General features: G+C 28.9%; 1 protein-coding gene across 1 annotated transcript in view; it reads right to left on the bottom strand.

Moving 5' to 3' along the window:
- The window catches only part of LOC112680092 (vigilin-like), a 24,471-nt gene extending 21,966 nt beyond the window's left edge, over positions 1–2,505 (bottom strand). Inside the window, exons 1-3 of the mRNA XM_025550090.1 lie at positions 2,332–2,505; positions 567–782; positions 111–293 (exon numbers count right to left, since the gene is read on the bottom strand). Of these exons, the coding sequence (XP_025405875.1) occupies positions 111–293; positions 567–782; positions 2,332–2,505 (573 nt within the window). The remainder of the gene's footprint in view (positions 1–110; positions 294–566; positions 783–2,331) is intronic.
- Between the last annotated feature and the right edge of the window lie 11,935 nt (positions 2,506–14,440).

The raw sequence follows: 14,440 nt of genomic DNA, 5'->3' as shown, positions 1-14,440 counted from the left end.
TGTCAATTTTTCTCCAACCTATTCATTCTAGTTATTCTTTTCGAAACTTAATTTACTTTAATGTGTTAAACTTAAATTCCGATTCATTAAAACATATTTTTGATACATACTTTAACTACTTTTTTCGTGGAATCCTTTGTTCCAGTTATATAAATTATGTCAGCCGAATTTTTCATACACGGTATTTGAAGACGTGCTCCTGTACGTTTTTCAATATTCTTAAGATTCAGTCCTTGTTTGCCCAATAACGTACTTCGATGTTCTTTTGGAAACGGTGTAGTAGTAGTTTTAATCTGAAATTTTAATGTTTTAGTTAAAATTGCTAAAAAAATATTTTTTCATTTATTTATCTGTAATAAAACTATAAAATAACAAATGATTCATTGAACATTTTAAATTATTATGCACATTTATATATTATAACATTAAAAAATAATAATAATAATAATAATAATAAATTATTCATAATTTGTACACAACAATATAATATATATATATATATATATAATAAATATTATTTTTATCAGTTTATCTTATTAATTCTAACTTAATTAAAACTTATTTACTTGAGTTTGTTCGAATGTGATAATTTTTTGTTTTGCTCGTTCAACATTAACTCTATTGCCGCTGATTTGTAAAGTCAGATCCATGGTTTTTGAAACACAAATCTCTATTCCTACATTACACTCTTTCCCAATTTTCATATATGCTTCCTTACATTTTTCATGCTCCAATTGACTTTTCCTGTCCCAATGTCTGTCTTGGGCAGGTATAGTAATTATCTACAAATTTTACAAAATAAAAATTAAGATATTTTTTTATTTATATTTTAGATATAAATCAACAAAAACTTTCTAAACTATTACTATTCATACTGAAAAATGTTATTTAAAATCATAATAATGATGTTCTTTAATATGAAAATTATCGTTCTATAATTTTTATGTTATTTTTTATTTAACTTTTGACACAAAGTTATTATAGCTCAACAATTAAATCATGTAAGATAACTAAGTATGCATTTTAACATTAATATACAATAATCATTATCATAAAATAATATTAGTAAAATATAATAATTTGAGATAATTATAAAATAAGAGTTAATTTTGATTGACCAATTAAAATTTAAAAGTAACGGATAGCATATCAACTGGTTAAAGACGTGATCATTTAAATGAATAAAGTAGAAAAGAATTTGGGCTTAGGAGTAAGGTGATTGCGTAGGAGAGCTGTAATTATAAAAGAAAGGTAAATATAAGATTTATTAATGCCAGAAGGTCTGAGATAAATTGGAAAGCGGTATATCGTCCATAGGACTATTTGGTAATAGGATATTATTAGAACCAGTGACGGAGGCGCAAGAAGCTTTGGAAAAAAGTTTGATAAGAGGAGACGTGAGTACAATATTTTTATTTTGATGATTACAAGTAGGTTGTTTTGCGACGTTTAAGAAGTAATTTATGTTTAGAACAACCTTTATAGTTGGAAGTATGATCACCCGCGCAAAAGCCGCACTTGGTTAAACTGCCTTTCTCTTTGATGTAACTGTTTCAAGAGTGATTTCCCCTGCGTTTAACACAGCGTGAAGGATGAAGGATCACCATCATTTCCGGTATGGTGATGTTAATAGTTAGCGTAGAGTGACCGTAGCTATGTCAATTTAGACACTGAGGTGAATCACTATAAGTCTTATTGGGTAATTCGACTTAAATTTTAGTGTGCAACATTGATGGTTCATTAAAAATTGTATTTGGATTAATTGCAACAATGAACAGCGGAAGCGTATGGCCATTTTGAATAACATTCGTAATTCTTTTGCGGGAATCTAATTCCAATAGGGCATCTGATATATATATATATATATATAGTGTCCTGATGTTTTTATATTGATGGTAAACAATAGATTCTTTGGTTATATTATGTACGTCATAGGAGGTGTCGAGTTTGATTTCTTTGTCCACTTCGCTCGAAAAGACAGCGAAACGATTACGCGAAACTAATGGTTTAGTGTTTTTCCCCGTATGGATTGGAGAATTATGCTATGATAGCAGCGACCGTTTGGGTTTGGTAGTAAGCGAAGAGGGTATGTTGTCCATCTTGAAAGTGAAGTCGCATAAATACGATATATAATACCGTGAATACTCGTATAATACCGTAAACTGAACTAACTAACTTAACTTAAATAAACTAATAAAGTAACTTAACTAAAATTGCGGTAACGGAACGGGCAAATTATAATCGCACTGACATGCGACCGTATTACAAGTCCATATCAGACTGATCGATCTAATATTTATTAATTACTATTAAAATGGCATGATAAATTACTTCGTTCATCGTTGAAGATTTAAAATTACTCCGTTTTTTAAATTGTGCAGTCCCTATTGTCTCCGAAGTCTTCAAAACTGGCAAAGCTGGAAATGAAAGATTGTAGTTGTTGCCATTACTCATAGCATCTCCTGCACTCGGTTGGCCAGACACCATTGATACATTCTTTATCATTGTAATTTATGTTCTAGACAGATACTTTCCTCAAAAAAATCTGAAAACTAAAATCAGAATGCGAATGAATAAATAAATTTAATTCGTTCGAATTCGATATCAATGTTCAATCAGAATTTGCTTTAGAAAGTGATGTGATACGTCGTATAAATCAACTAAATGTTCATCTATAACTATAAACAACTAACAAACTAAATCACCAATAGTAACAAATATGCAAAATATAATTTTGTATCGATTAATAACGACTAATAATGCAATTTTTTTAAGTCTGTATTATCAAACGATAATCGATCGAAAAAATAAAAAGTTCATATAAAAATCAAAAATGTATTTAAATATTAAAAAGTGCATTTTCGCATATAGACCTCTTAATACACGTGAATTCACGTTTCACGTGTCACGGGTAAAATCCAAAATAAAAACGTAGTTATAACCTTAACTTAATACTGTACTAATAATATTTATTAAAACTTCAAGTGCATAACATAAAATTACTAATTTTCATCATTATAAAAATGGATATATACAGTGTGTAATCGGTTGTTGGAAACACTCTATAACTTAACAAATATTAAAGATATTTGAATTCTGTTTGTGGTGCTTAACAAAGTTTGTTATAACTTATTAAAGTAATTAAACAATTTTTATGCCATTTCATTTCGCGCATGCGCATAACAACTTTTTTTTTTTTAATGGCAACCCCACTATTTTTTGGTTAGTTATTTTTACTCTTATTTTTTCATGAATTTTAGTGGAAAAACCAACTTCCTATGTTAAAAAATAGCTGAGTTATGGATATTTCTAATATATATAAAATTAATTAACATTGTTTTTTTTTTAATCGCCTGAGATATACTTAAAAAAATAGTTGCTTTAGGGAAAGAGGATGCTTTCCAAAAGTAGGTACTAAAAATATCACTAGAAGATATCATGCGGTGCTAAAAGGATTAATTATTTAAGCCATAAAATTGATGAATAATTCAAAAATGTCAAAAAATAATATCAATCACTGAAATATCCATAACTCAGCTATTTTTTAACATAGGAAGTTGGTTTTATCACTAAAATTCATGAAAAAATAAGAGTAAAAATAACTAACCAAAAAATAGTGGGGTTGCCATTTAAAAAAAAAAAAGTTGTTATGCGCATGCGCGAAATGAAATGGCATAAAATTGTTTAATTACTTTAATAAGTTATAACAAACTTTTTTAAGCACCATTAATAAACAGAATTCAAATATCTTTAATATTTGTTAAGTTATAGAGTGTTTCCAACAACCGATTACACACTGTATATATATATATTTTGATAAACACGTATTTCACGTGTACACGTGAATTCCGTGACACGTGCTTTAAGACCTCCATTTACATATAATGTAGGTACTTGTATATTTTTAGTCATGTATGTATTTAAATATTGTTTAGTTTCAAAAGTGATCTGATGGCGAGTAGAAGTGCTGTTTTTTTTAAATTTTTAACGGGACTGTTAAATGGATCACACAAAATAGGAGTACTTATATTGTTTGCGATATGCTTCGTAAAGAAATCTTAAAAAAGAAGCAAGAGGCTTTAAAAAAAAAAAAGATTATGGGTTCGACAATGGGTTAGTAGAAAAAATAATGTTGGCGCATCAGTTTGTTTTGAATTAAGAAATCACATTGATCACGTGGTTCACTATTCGTGTTCGGGAATAAATTGGCCTAAAATTACCTAATTGCATTCAACTTCTGTCCGATGTGTTGGACTGCATGCAAGAGCTTGCATTACGTACTATAAACGTTCAAGTTTGTTCAATTTTGTTCTTGCACGAGTAAAAATAAGCAAAAAAAGTAAAAATAACCTAACGATCTCCCGTTACAGATAATTTTGATTTATACATTAAAATTTGATTTAATAACATTTACATTCACCAATTTACTATTTTTGGTAGGTGTAATCATATTCTGTAGATATTTGATTACATAATTTAATAATGAAATATAATCGAAAATAATGAAAACCTGAAGTTGGATAGATTCAATTCGACAATATATGATTATGTATTATACTGTTGAAAAAATAAATCATAATCAATTTAATAATAACCATTTGATCAACAATAAAAGGAAAACGAGTTTGAATAAATACAAACAAAACGAGTGTAGGAATCGTTGAGTGGCGATAAAAACGAAATCGTCATGTTATTTTATGATTTATTATATTGTCAAGTCATATTTTATATTATATTTGTACTGTGCGTGTGTACCTTTTAATAAAAGGCATACAATTCAATAGTATAAAAAAATAAAAGGAGGAAACATGTAAATAATAATTTGATGATTCAATACAATATATTATGAAAGTTAGTAAAATATGTTATGAATGTAATCAAGATAGATATAATGGAAGACTTAAGGAGAAAAATTGTGTCACATGAGATTTGTAAGAAATTTAACTAATCGAAAATATTTTGAGATTAGAGAAGGAAGAGCAGTCGAGAATCAACGATAGAATTGATGTTGCACTAAACTTTCTCAAAACAAAGAGTGCATATAGGAGATAAATTAAGGGTTGAAGATATAATTGGTAAGATAGAAGATAATGGTCGAAAAATAAACAAAAGACGGTTATAATATGCTAAAGATATAGTAGAAATAGCAATAAATTATGGCCAGAAGGTGATAAAATGTTTAATCGATATAATTATTATGTCATCTTGGAATTAAGGTTGAAGATAAAAAATTCATTGAAAATTATAAATAATATATATTTAATAATATATTTTAAAATATATTTCAGTCATGACAAATATTTTATTTATTCTGGAAAAATTAATATTTGTAAATCATGTGACAGCATTAATAATATTTTTAAAAAATAATTTAAAATTCCTGGTTCATACTATTTTACAGTTAGACTAAACTTATGCAATATGTTAATATTAATGTTGTTAGCAAAAAGAAAAAAATATTCTGCTTTAGGCTCGAATGAACAAAAGTCACTATAAACAGCATTTTAAGTATAAAATTCGTAAACATAAATCAAAAATGCGCATTTTAATGATCATACGTTGGTTATCATAGCATCTTAGTGTTAAAAATTAGATATTAATTTTAAACAACAATATTAAGGAACGGATAAATGGTTTTTATTTTGAAAAACCTTCTGGTAAATAGAGGATATATAAATTTTAATATTGAATTCAAACAATAAACTTAATAAAAATATAATGGCTATGAAAGTATATATGTATATAATATAGTTCATATTATTAATATGTAAAAATACATTATAAAAAAAAAAAAAAAGAAGGAATTTGCATTTAAATATTTTAAGTTGTATTCATGAGTGAAATAATGAAAAGTAATCTGTAAAACAAACAATGGAAAAAGTATTTGAAATTATTTAAACTTCAAATTCGTCTTTCTAATATCACCATATTGCTTTAAAATGATAAAATAGTTAGAGATTTCATTGTGAGACATTTTGAGAAAAAACAATTATTTTTCCATTGGATATCGTCCATTAATGAGAGTAATGTAAAAATACAATTTTTGCTTTTTTATAACTAGAGCTGTGATTTAGATGCACTTTGCATTTTTTTCTGAAACTTTTTGTACGATGCTCGTTTTGTTACAAATATGTTTTAGGTATTTTTAAATTTTATTTTGCATTTTTTTGTATTTTTTGACAATATTTGATTTTAAGGTAATTTTTCTTATTTTTTAGGGCATTTTAAGGGTTTTTAAGTAATTTTTGACGTTTTTGAATTTAAAATTAAAAGTTATAGATTATAGATTTTTTCTATCGGCGGATTAGCGTTATTATATAAGGTATCCAATGAAAAAGTTGCTGCTGAAAAACGTTTATACCATACAATAACATTTATTAAGAAACAAACATATAAATGGAGTGCAGCAAAGAGAATAAATTGAAGAAGAAAAAAAAATATGTTACAAAGTTTTATTGCCGATGTATCAGGTCACACAAATAGATCAGAATACTTTTTAGATTTAACTTGTGTCTGTCTTTAATGTAATATTCCGTTAAATAAGCTCGATAATTTTAAGTTACGTTAATTTTTGGAAAATATTTTAAATGGACAAGAAGGTGCATAAAATGAATTTCTGGATAATCTTACAGCGAGTGTTTTTATTTACTTTAAATCCTCACCTATAACTTCAGTAGATTTGAAAAGGAGTTTTTCTATCTACAAAAATCTATTGGTGGAGGGGATTGCTATTTGAAAATATGAACATTCTCGTGATTCAGTGTAACATAAAGAATAATTTATTTATTTATTAATATATAAAGTAAAATAAAATATTTATGTACATGTAATGTAATTTTTTTAAATTTTAAGTTATTTTAAATAAATTTTAAAACATTTTTTGCGGTTTTTAACGACATTAAAATCCCAGCCCTATTTATAACACTCTAAATAATGGACGCTACCTAATAGAAGATATGTTATTATAATTCACATTTTACTTTTATTTGGTATAATATTGTAATAAATTAGTATACAATTTTGATAATGATTGTTTTTAACTTCGAGTAATTTGAAAATGCAGTAATTTTTTTTTATTTGTATCTATTTTCAGATCTATGATATTCAAGTACTGATAGTACCGAGTACTGATGGTATTCGAGTTGTAAGATCTACTAATAATTGTTTTTAGTTGTTAAGAGATTGAATAGGCCAATTGTTAAGAAAAATTTTGTTACAAATATATGTATGTATCAGGTTTTTGTACCTTTAAAGAATGCTCGCCATTTTAGTCAGTTTGCTCTCGGGTGATAGATGATGTTTTTTAATTAAATTTATCCAAGAATATTAACCCTTTGAATTTGCGCACATACAATGAATACATTTGTTTTGTTTTTTTTGGATTAAATTTAATTAATGTTGTAAGTTGTTACATGGAGACAAGCAACCACTATTTCTATCAATTTTTTTTTAAATTTATTATTATAAAAGCCACATATAATCAACCCATGACAGAATACAGAAATTTCAAAATTGACTCTGGCGTGTACCCTTTGTGTGTACGTCAATGCAAACGATCATGGTGAGATGTTTAACATTTCTTAAACTCCTACAGTGATTGAATTTACTCGTGTTTTTGTGAATAATATATTTTAAACACACACACGATAGAAAAATGTGATAAATGTATATTACGTGTGGATATTGATAAATTACATATTGTTTATATTTACGTGCCATCCCGTCAGGTGTTTAAGTTTTTTTTTTTTTTTTTATAAATAATTAACAATATAAAAATATGCATGCAATATTATAGAACCGATTTTTATTAATATTAATCAGTTGGTTTTATTCGCGTCCACGTTAAATATTTTCAATGTCAATATGCCGTATAAATGAATTAGACAGACAATGAATTTATGACACGTATCTAAAATGTGTTTGCGTTTTAATTACAAGCGATAAATCGTATAACCGGTAAATAAATAATTTATTTTTATTTTTATATTCGTTTTACGTTGGTTTCACGCAATAATTACTTCTTGTTGATTCGAAGATAGGCGAACAACATCAGGCATAACTATCGCGGGTATGCAGCAAGATCTTATAAGGAATAATAGTGCAATTTAACGATCTAAATATCCAATGAAAAGGATTATTGTCGCCGTGCGAAGTAATGTTTCCGAGCGCTTAAAAGGCATCGAGTTCCGACAGCAGATAAGTAAACGCAAGTGTGTACTGGCATATACCTACAGGTACTCGGTATGGTACTCAAATAGGGCGTCAGTAAAAATAAAAAATAAATAAATAAATAAACCTCTATACCACTCAAATCTCAAAGACCATATATATATATATATATATATATATATATATTATACATCATATATTTAAGTCGAAGTCATAAAGTTTGAGCCAATATGAATTTATCTTAAGGGTGGTTCAGCATAGCTTTACGACGAAACTGTATTTCGTTATTAAACTGTATTAATAAGACTTTTTAAATTTAATATTTTTTGAAAAACTTATAAAATTGAACGTAATGGTTAAGAGAGTTTTTCTAACATTCGTCAACCATTTTTATTAAGGAGTACTATATATATATATATATATAGTAAAGAGTATAATAATGTGTGTAATGTATAACAAAAAAAAAAAAAAAATTGAGTGATTCTCCAGACGTTTTAGCGGGAAAGAGACATTAGAAATCTTGCGTACATCCATTGTTCACGTTCGAACTTCCGACCGAGTCTTGCTGGTCAATTACTGTGCTTGTAATGGATCAAATGTTTGATAAAAAAAACTAAGTATAGCAAAAATGAAGGTGCCAGTAGAGCTACATAATATACAGTTTTCTTTAATTTTTTTCATCCCCTTTACGTTCGTTAGACATGGCAGATACAAGTGAGCTTACAACGTTCGAATTTCCACGCACTTTAAATAACTACACGTGATATATTGCTTAACATGTAATTGTTTTAGACGTAAAAAATAAATGAACATTATGCATATAATAATATGTGTAACGCGTCTTCAACGATTTATTATAATTTAAAAAATAAAACTGTTCGTTAAAGTTATATAAGAAAATTCTACGCCAATTCCTTTTATACGCGGTCCTTATATGGGAAAATATTGCTAAGACCCATATTAATAATATCCAAGTATTCCAATCAATAGGTCTGAGGACAATATCTAGTGCTTCTTGGTTTATTCGTAATGATGCTCTTCATAAAGACTTCCAATCATCGGAAATTATTGAGTATATTAAACAAATAGCAAATAATTATTTTAACCGTTTAAAATCAGTTCAAAGTGCTATATTTTACCGTCTAAGAGACTCAACTACAGTATGTTGATTCAAGTGTGGACGTCGTCTACACGACCTGCTTAATTAGGGACTATAGATTTATATATCAGTTTATATTTATATTATTATCTCTTTACAATAATTTATTCGATATTTGAACCGATTTGGCTAAAAACGGAGTAAAATAAAGAATTATTAAAACTAGATGTCTGAAAACATGCAAAACACAACTAAGTACATTTATACCTGGTAAAATATACTTCGAGAGCGTAAAATGTAACAATAGTCAAAACTAATAGATTGCGTTTTGGAAAAAAAGTGTTTGCACATAATTATATCGGATCGCAGCAGTTGAACGAACGGCAACGCAACCGGTAGTTCGGTTGAACGACTCGTTCGGGTCACAGAAAAACTGTTCTTCAACGCCGTCGAACACAGGCCACCCGCCTCGTTGTCGGTTTAAGCGCGTCGCCTGTCGTGGCGATTCTCCTCTTACTCTTGACGTACTAAGACGTCGACTTGTTACGGAACGCTTCATTCGTGTAACGACTTTAAGAAAAAATAAATTCGTTCAATTTGTTTTCACTCGCGATGGACGAGAGTACAGACGTATGTGATGCAGCTAAACTTTTAATTTTTATTCGAAAGATTGATGAAAATAATCACGGTTCGGGATCACTGGTCGTGCCGGTGTCATCACTGACTACCCCATCCCAAAGGTTTCGTGAACACGTTTTGAACGAATCATAAATCTCAGCGCAAACTAAACGATTTCGTTCAACACGAGGCGACGCGCGGTAGAGTCCGCGTACCGTTTCCTTACGAGCTCGAACCGTATGCAGTGACAAATAATCGCATTTTCGCTCGGCGTGGCTCGGAGGCGTACTCCGGGTTACGATCTCGTTTTTTTCAACCGATTCCATTTCACGTTTTGTTTCCTTTGTGTGCATGCACGTACGTGTATGTTCGTAAACTTACACCGCGGTCACGCGTGGGATTTTCTTCACATTTCATTGCGGCGTCTTTTTGTTTGAACTTTAAAATCCGATCGCGATCGATTCCAACGTTTGATTCGTATTTTGTGTGTACATTCGCACGCCATAAAATAAAAACGTATTAAACACAATAGGAAAAACAGCAATAGCCGTGACCCCGAAAACCTGACGGTGTTGTTATCGCGATTATTTATTGTACCGTTTCGGACGTTCGATGAGTACAATGAAACCGCACAATAATAACACAATTAATTCCGCGTTCATTTTAGTTGATGTTCAATTTTTCATTGTGTTCGAAAAGGCGATTCAACAACTCAGTGGTAGCGGCGGTGGTAGACGGAGTCCAGAAATGATTTGGCATTCAGTCCAGTTTTAGTGGAAAAGTTGCTGAAAAAGGAATACATCGGAATCAATAGTGTTAGCTCCTTTGACGAACTTAAGTTATAAAACTAATGCTTAGTGTTTTATAATTCGAGACTCTGATAGGCGCCACCCGTACAAGGGTATATGGATGATTCGACACCCATCACATATCAAGTTGATATTATCAACCAACTGTAAAAAATAAAAATAAATAAATAACAAAACAACTTGCTATCCCTGTTATAATTTTTTGGATCGTCATAGACTATGACTATTACAACAAGTACACACTATGGCGTATGCGAAGTAAATCCGAATTCCGTCGAATGCTTTATATAATAATATCATTGCATGTATATTTTAATTTGTAACAAATGTTATTTTAAATTCATTTTTAGTCAAGTTTTGGAATGATTGTGGTTCGACAGATACTGTTTGGTTTTCTAAGTATTAAATTTATTTCGTTTAACATATCTATCCTAAGTCATAAAATTAAATAGACCTGAACCGTGTACTGTGAAATCTTAAAACGAATTATCTATAGATAATATATAGTTTATTCCCCTTTTTAATTTTCCGAATTTTAAATGATGTGAATTGTCTCACTAGTGGAAATATGAGTTATATTTTTTCAAACATTTATAATTTTTTAAAAATATGTGCAAATTCGGTCTTTTAAAATGCATGGCTATGAGTGAATTATCCGTTATTGGTTATCCGTTATCTCATAATACCCTAGACTCTAGGGTATTGGCCCGATAAATTATTATTATTATTCGTGTTGTGCTCTGCATTATTTGCTGACTACACATATGTCATCACGTTTTTATTAAAGGTTGGTAATTTATTTAGAGTTGACGATATAATTATAAAAATAATATGTAAATAAAACTGTTATACTACGCGCAAGTAGTAAGAATTATTATTATTCAAAAACTAAAACTTCATGAAGATTTGATTATATTCGTAAACTAGTTTTTTATTGTTATCTGTATTTGTTCCGTCTCGTGTCAAAAACTTAAAACCAATCGATTACAATGTCCAAACAAGCTAAAAAGTACTTTTATTTAGTACTCAATCGTACGACGGGTCGGATGACATGTGATTATTTCGCAGATGACCTGTTTCTATTGAAGGTCGTAAAAAGTTTCTTTTTCTTTTATTGACTTTCGATTTTTTAAACCCACGTGCTTGCATTCAACGGGCATCCGCGCTAAACGGAACAATAACAATCTACCTAGACATTTGATAAGTTTTATTACATTGATGATTATTATGTTGTCGGCTTTTTCAATAGGTCACAAATGAATTCTAGACGTATTGGTAATATACACATCTTGAAAAAAATTCTAAACCAAATCGATCGAACAGTTTATTAATGTTTTTAATAACTGAAGAGTCGACGCAAATATTTTTTCCGTACGATGGCACAATAGATCCTTAGTTCGTGAAAAAAAATCACGATTGATAAGGGTTCAGTATCGCAATATAAGTGCCTCTGGCCGAGTGAGTGGAACGAATAAAAATTTCATGTTTTGGTTTTAAGTTTATTGAATGGGAATGAGGAGTTAATTTAAAATCGAAAACGGTTTCGTATATCATTATTCACAGAACTATTTAAATCGCATAATGTTTAACTTGGGTAACTATTGTTGACCGATCAACGAAACAGAATTGTTATTACATTCTTGACGAATGCGATCTGTACGTTTGCGGTATTAATATCGAAAGGGAGAGTGTAATGCGGCCCTATCAATCCGGCTCTATTAAAACTATTTCAAGTGGTAACGACTAAGCACGCGGTGATCGCAGATATATTGTACGCATACAATAATAATGCCGTATTGATTTTGATACGATGTGCAATACACAACACACCGTAATGGCACGTCGATCAATCTGATGTCCGGTAGCAGGTTTTCTTGGTCACGTCAAAAATAAGTTATGTCGTTCGTGTCGACTATTTAATTTCCTCTAGTTGAATGTATCTCGTGAATATCAACAGTTTCGAAAATTGTGGGCGTCCATCACACATACACGTATTGCGTGGTGGCCATGTGTCTTAAAATGTATTGTTTCGCAACACGCGTTTTTGTTCTAAGGATATTACGTTCCGCTTGAATACAACACGGAAATTTACTTTTTCTACTTAGATGATTATCGATCGACGTTGTACGACATCTTATACGGTAGGTTATTTCATCATGCAATTCTTTTTAAAAAAAAACCTTCCGGAATGAAAGATGTGTACACCTTATTTTAAATTTCGAAAAATCGTCGAAACTAATTATTGTAAAACTATTGTCGCATCTACTTTCTGTAAAATAAAATGACTTGCTTTTTATACTATAACTTCCTGAATAATATTAGGTTTTTAAAAATACTAGTTCAAATAGTTTAACAAAACGTAACACTGAGCACGATAACAAATATTAAAAATAAATATAATAAAATTAAATTCATCGAGATAACGGGTTCTAATGTCATGGCGAGCAATTAATGCCGTAATTTTAAACAATATAAAAGTATGTTTGGATTCTTATTAGATCTTATTTAAATAGATGTCTTTAGGTTTTTCATATAATATTGGTCATTTGGTGTGTTATACTGCTATTTTTAAATAATAAAAGAGAATTTTGAAAATTCGTAGCCCTACATTAAGAGAGTAGATCATCACATAAACAAAAATCTTTATCTGAAATGAACTATTCTCATTAATAATGATCACTTTAAAATATTATAATACCTATATTAACAGATATAAACTTACACAGAATATTTCGAAAATTAAGAAGGAGCGAGGGCAACTTATAAAAAAATCTTTGACCTATAATACATAATACTAACTATACTCGTATATATTTAATAATACTACAGTAAAAACAATTTATTTTTCTTCTGCTTTTGAATATACTTAAGAAATTGGAAGTCGATCTACTCATATTTTCGATTTTTATAATATTGAATATAAATTTTGAAAAATAATTGCCCGTGTGAACATCCTACTCATTTCTAGTAACTCTCTTATGAGGGTTTAAAATTTAGTAAACGTAGACTCCTACTACCAAGATGTCATTTAATTGATTCTACGTTATTATAGGATCTATTAAATGATAATATTGTATATCTTGCAATTTTAGCTCAAATTAATATTCTTAATCCCTTCTAATATATACTTATTTATTTTTTGCATTACAATAATCAAATATAGCCATCTAGGTAGGTAGGTACATTGTAATTTTTCATTTAAATATCGGATTTTATCAAAATATATCTATGATCAATATTTTCCAAATAGGTATTATTATGTATTTTTGATATTATTAAATTGTTATAAAAACAAAATTTAAGAAAACATGTGTGATTTGTGACATTGTTGATGATCAATACATTATTAATATGTTCCTACACAATAGCTTAATTGATAAATGAAATTAAATTTTAGAATCTGAACGGAGTGATTTATAATTGATTATTTTTTTTTCTTAGTTTTGTATTTAAGGACAGTATTTGGAGCAGTAATAGTGCTTCGATATTTGATTATAAAAATTTGAAATTTTTTACTATAAAATATTTGTTGAGCTTTTGTGATGAAGAAGTAAGAAAGTATTTTTGTCGAAAAGTCAATTTCAGTTTTTGGGAGGGATGGAGAAATTCTAAATGCGTGAAAAACGTTTTTAGGTAGGAAGGGATTTTTTAAAAAAATTGCAAGTAGTCGTACAAATTCAAACAAATGACGTACTAAATAGTAATGAAAAAATTTTTGACAAAATTAATATGGTGGGAGGTGGGC

This window comes from Sipha flava, unplaced genomic scaffold (genome assembly GCF_003268045.1).
Source record: "Sipha flava isolate LNK unplaced genomic scaffold, YSA_version1 173_pilon_pilon, whole genome shotgun sequence".
Lineage (NCBI taxonomy): Eukaryota > Metazoa > Arthropoda > Insecta > Hemiptera > Aphididae > Sipha > Sipha flava.
The sequence above is the reverse complement of the archived record's forward strand: the minus strand, read 5'-3'. Positions and strand labels throughout refer to the sequence as shown.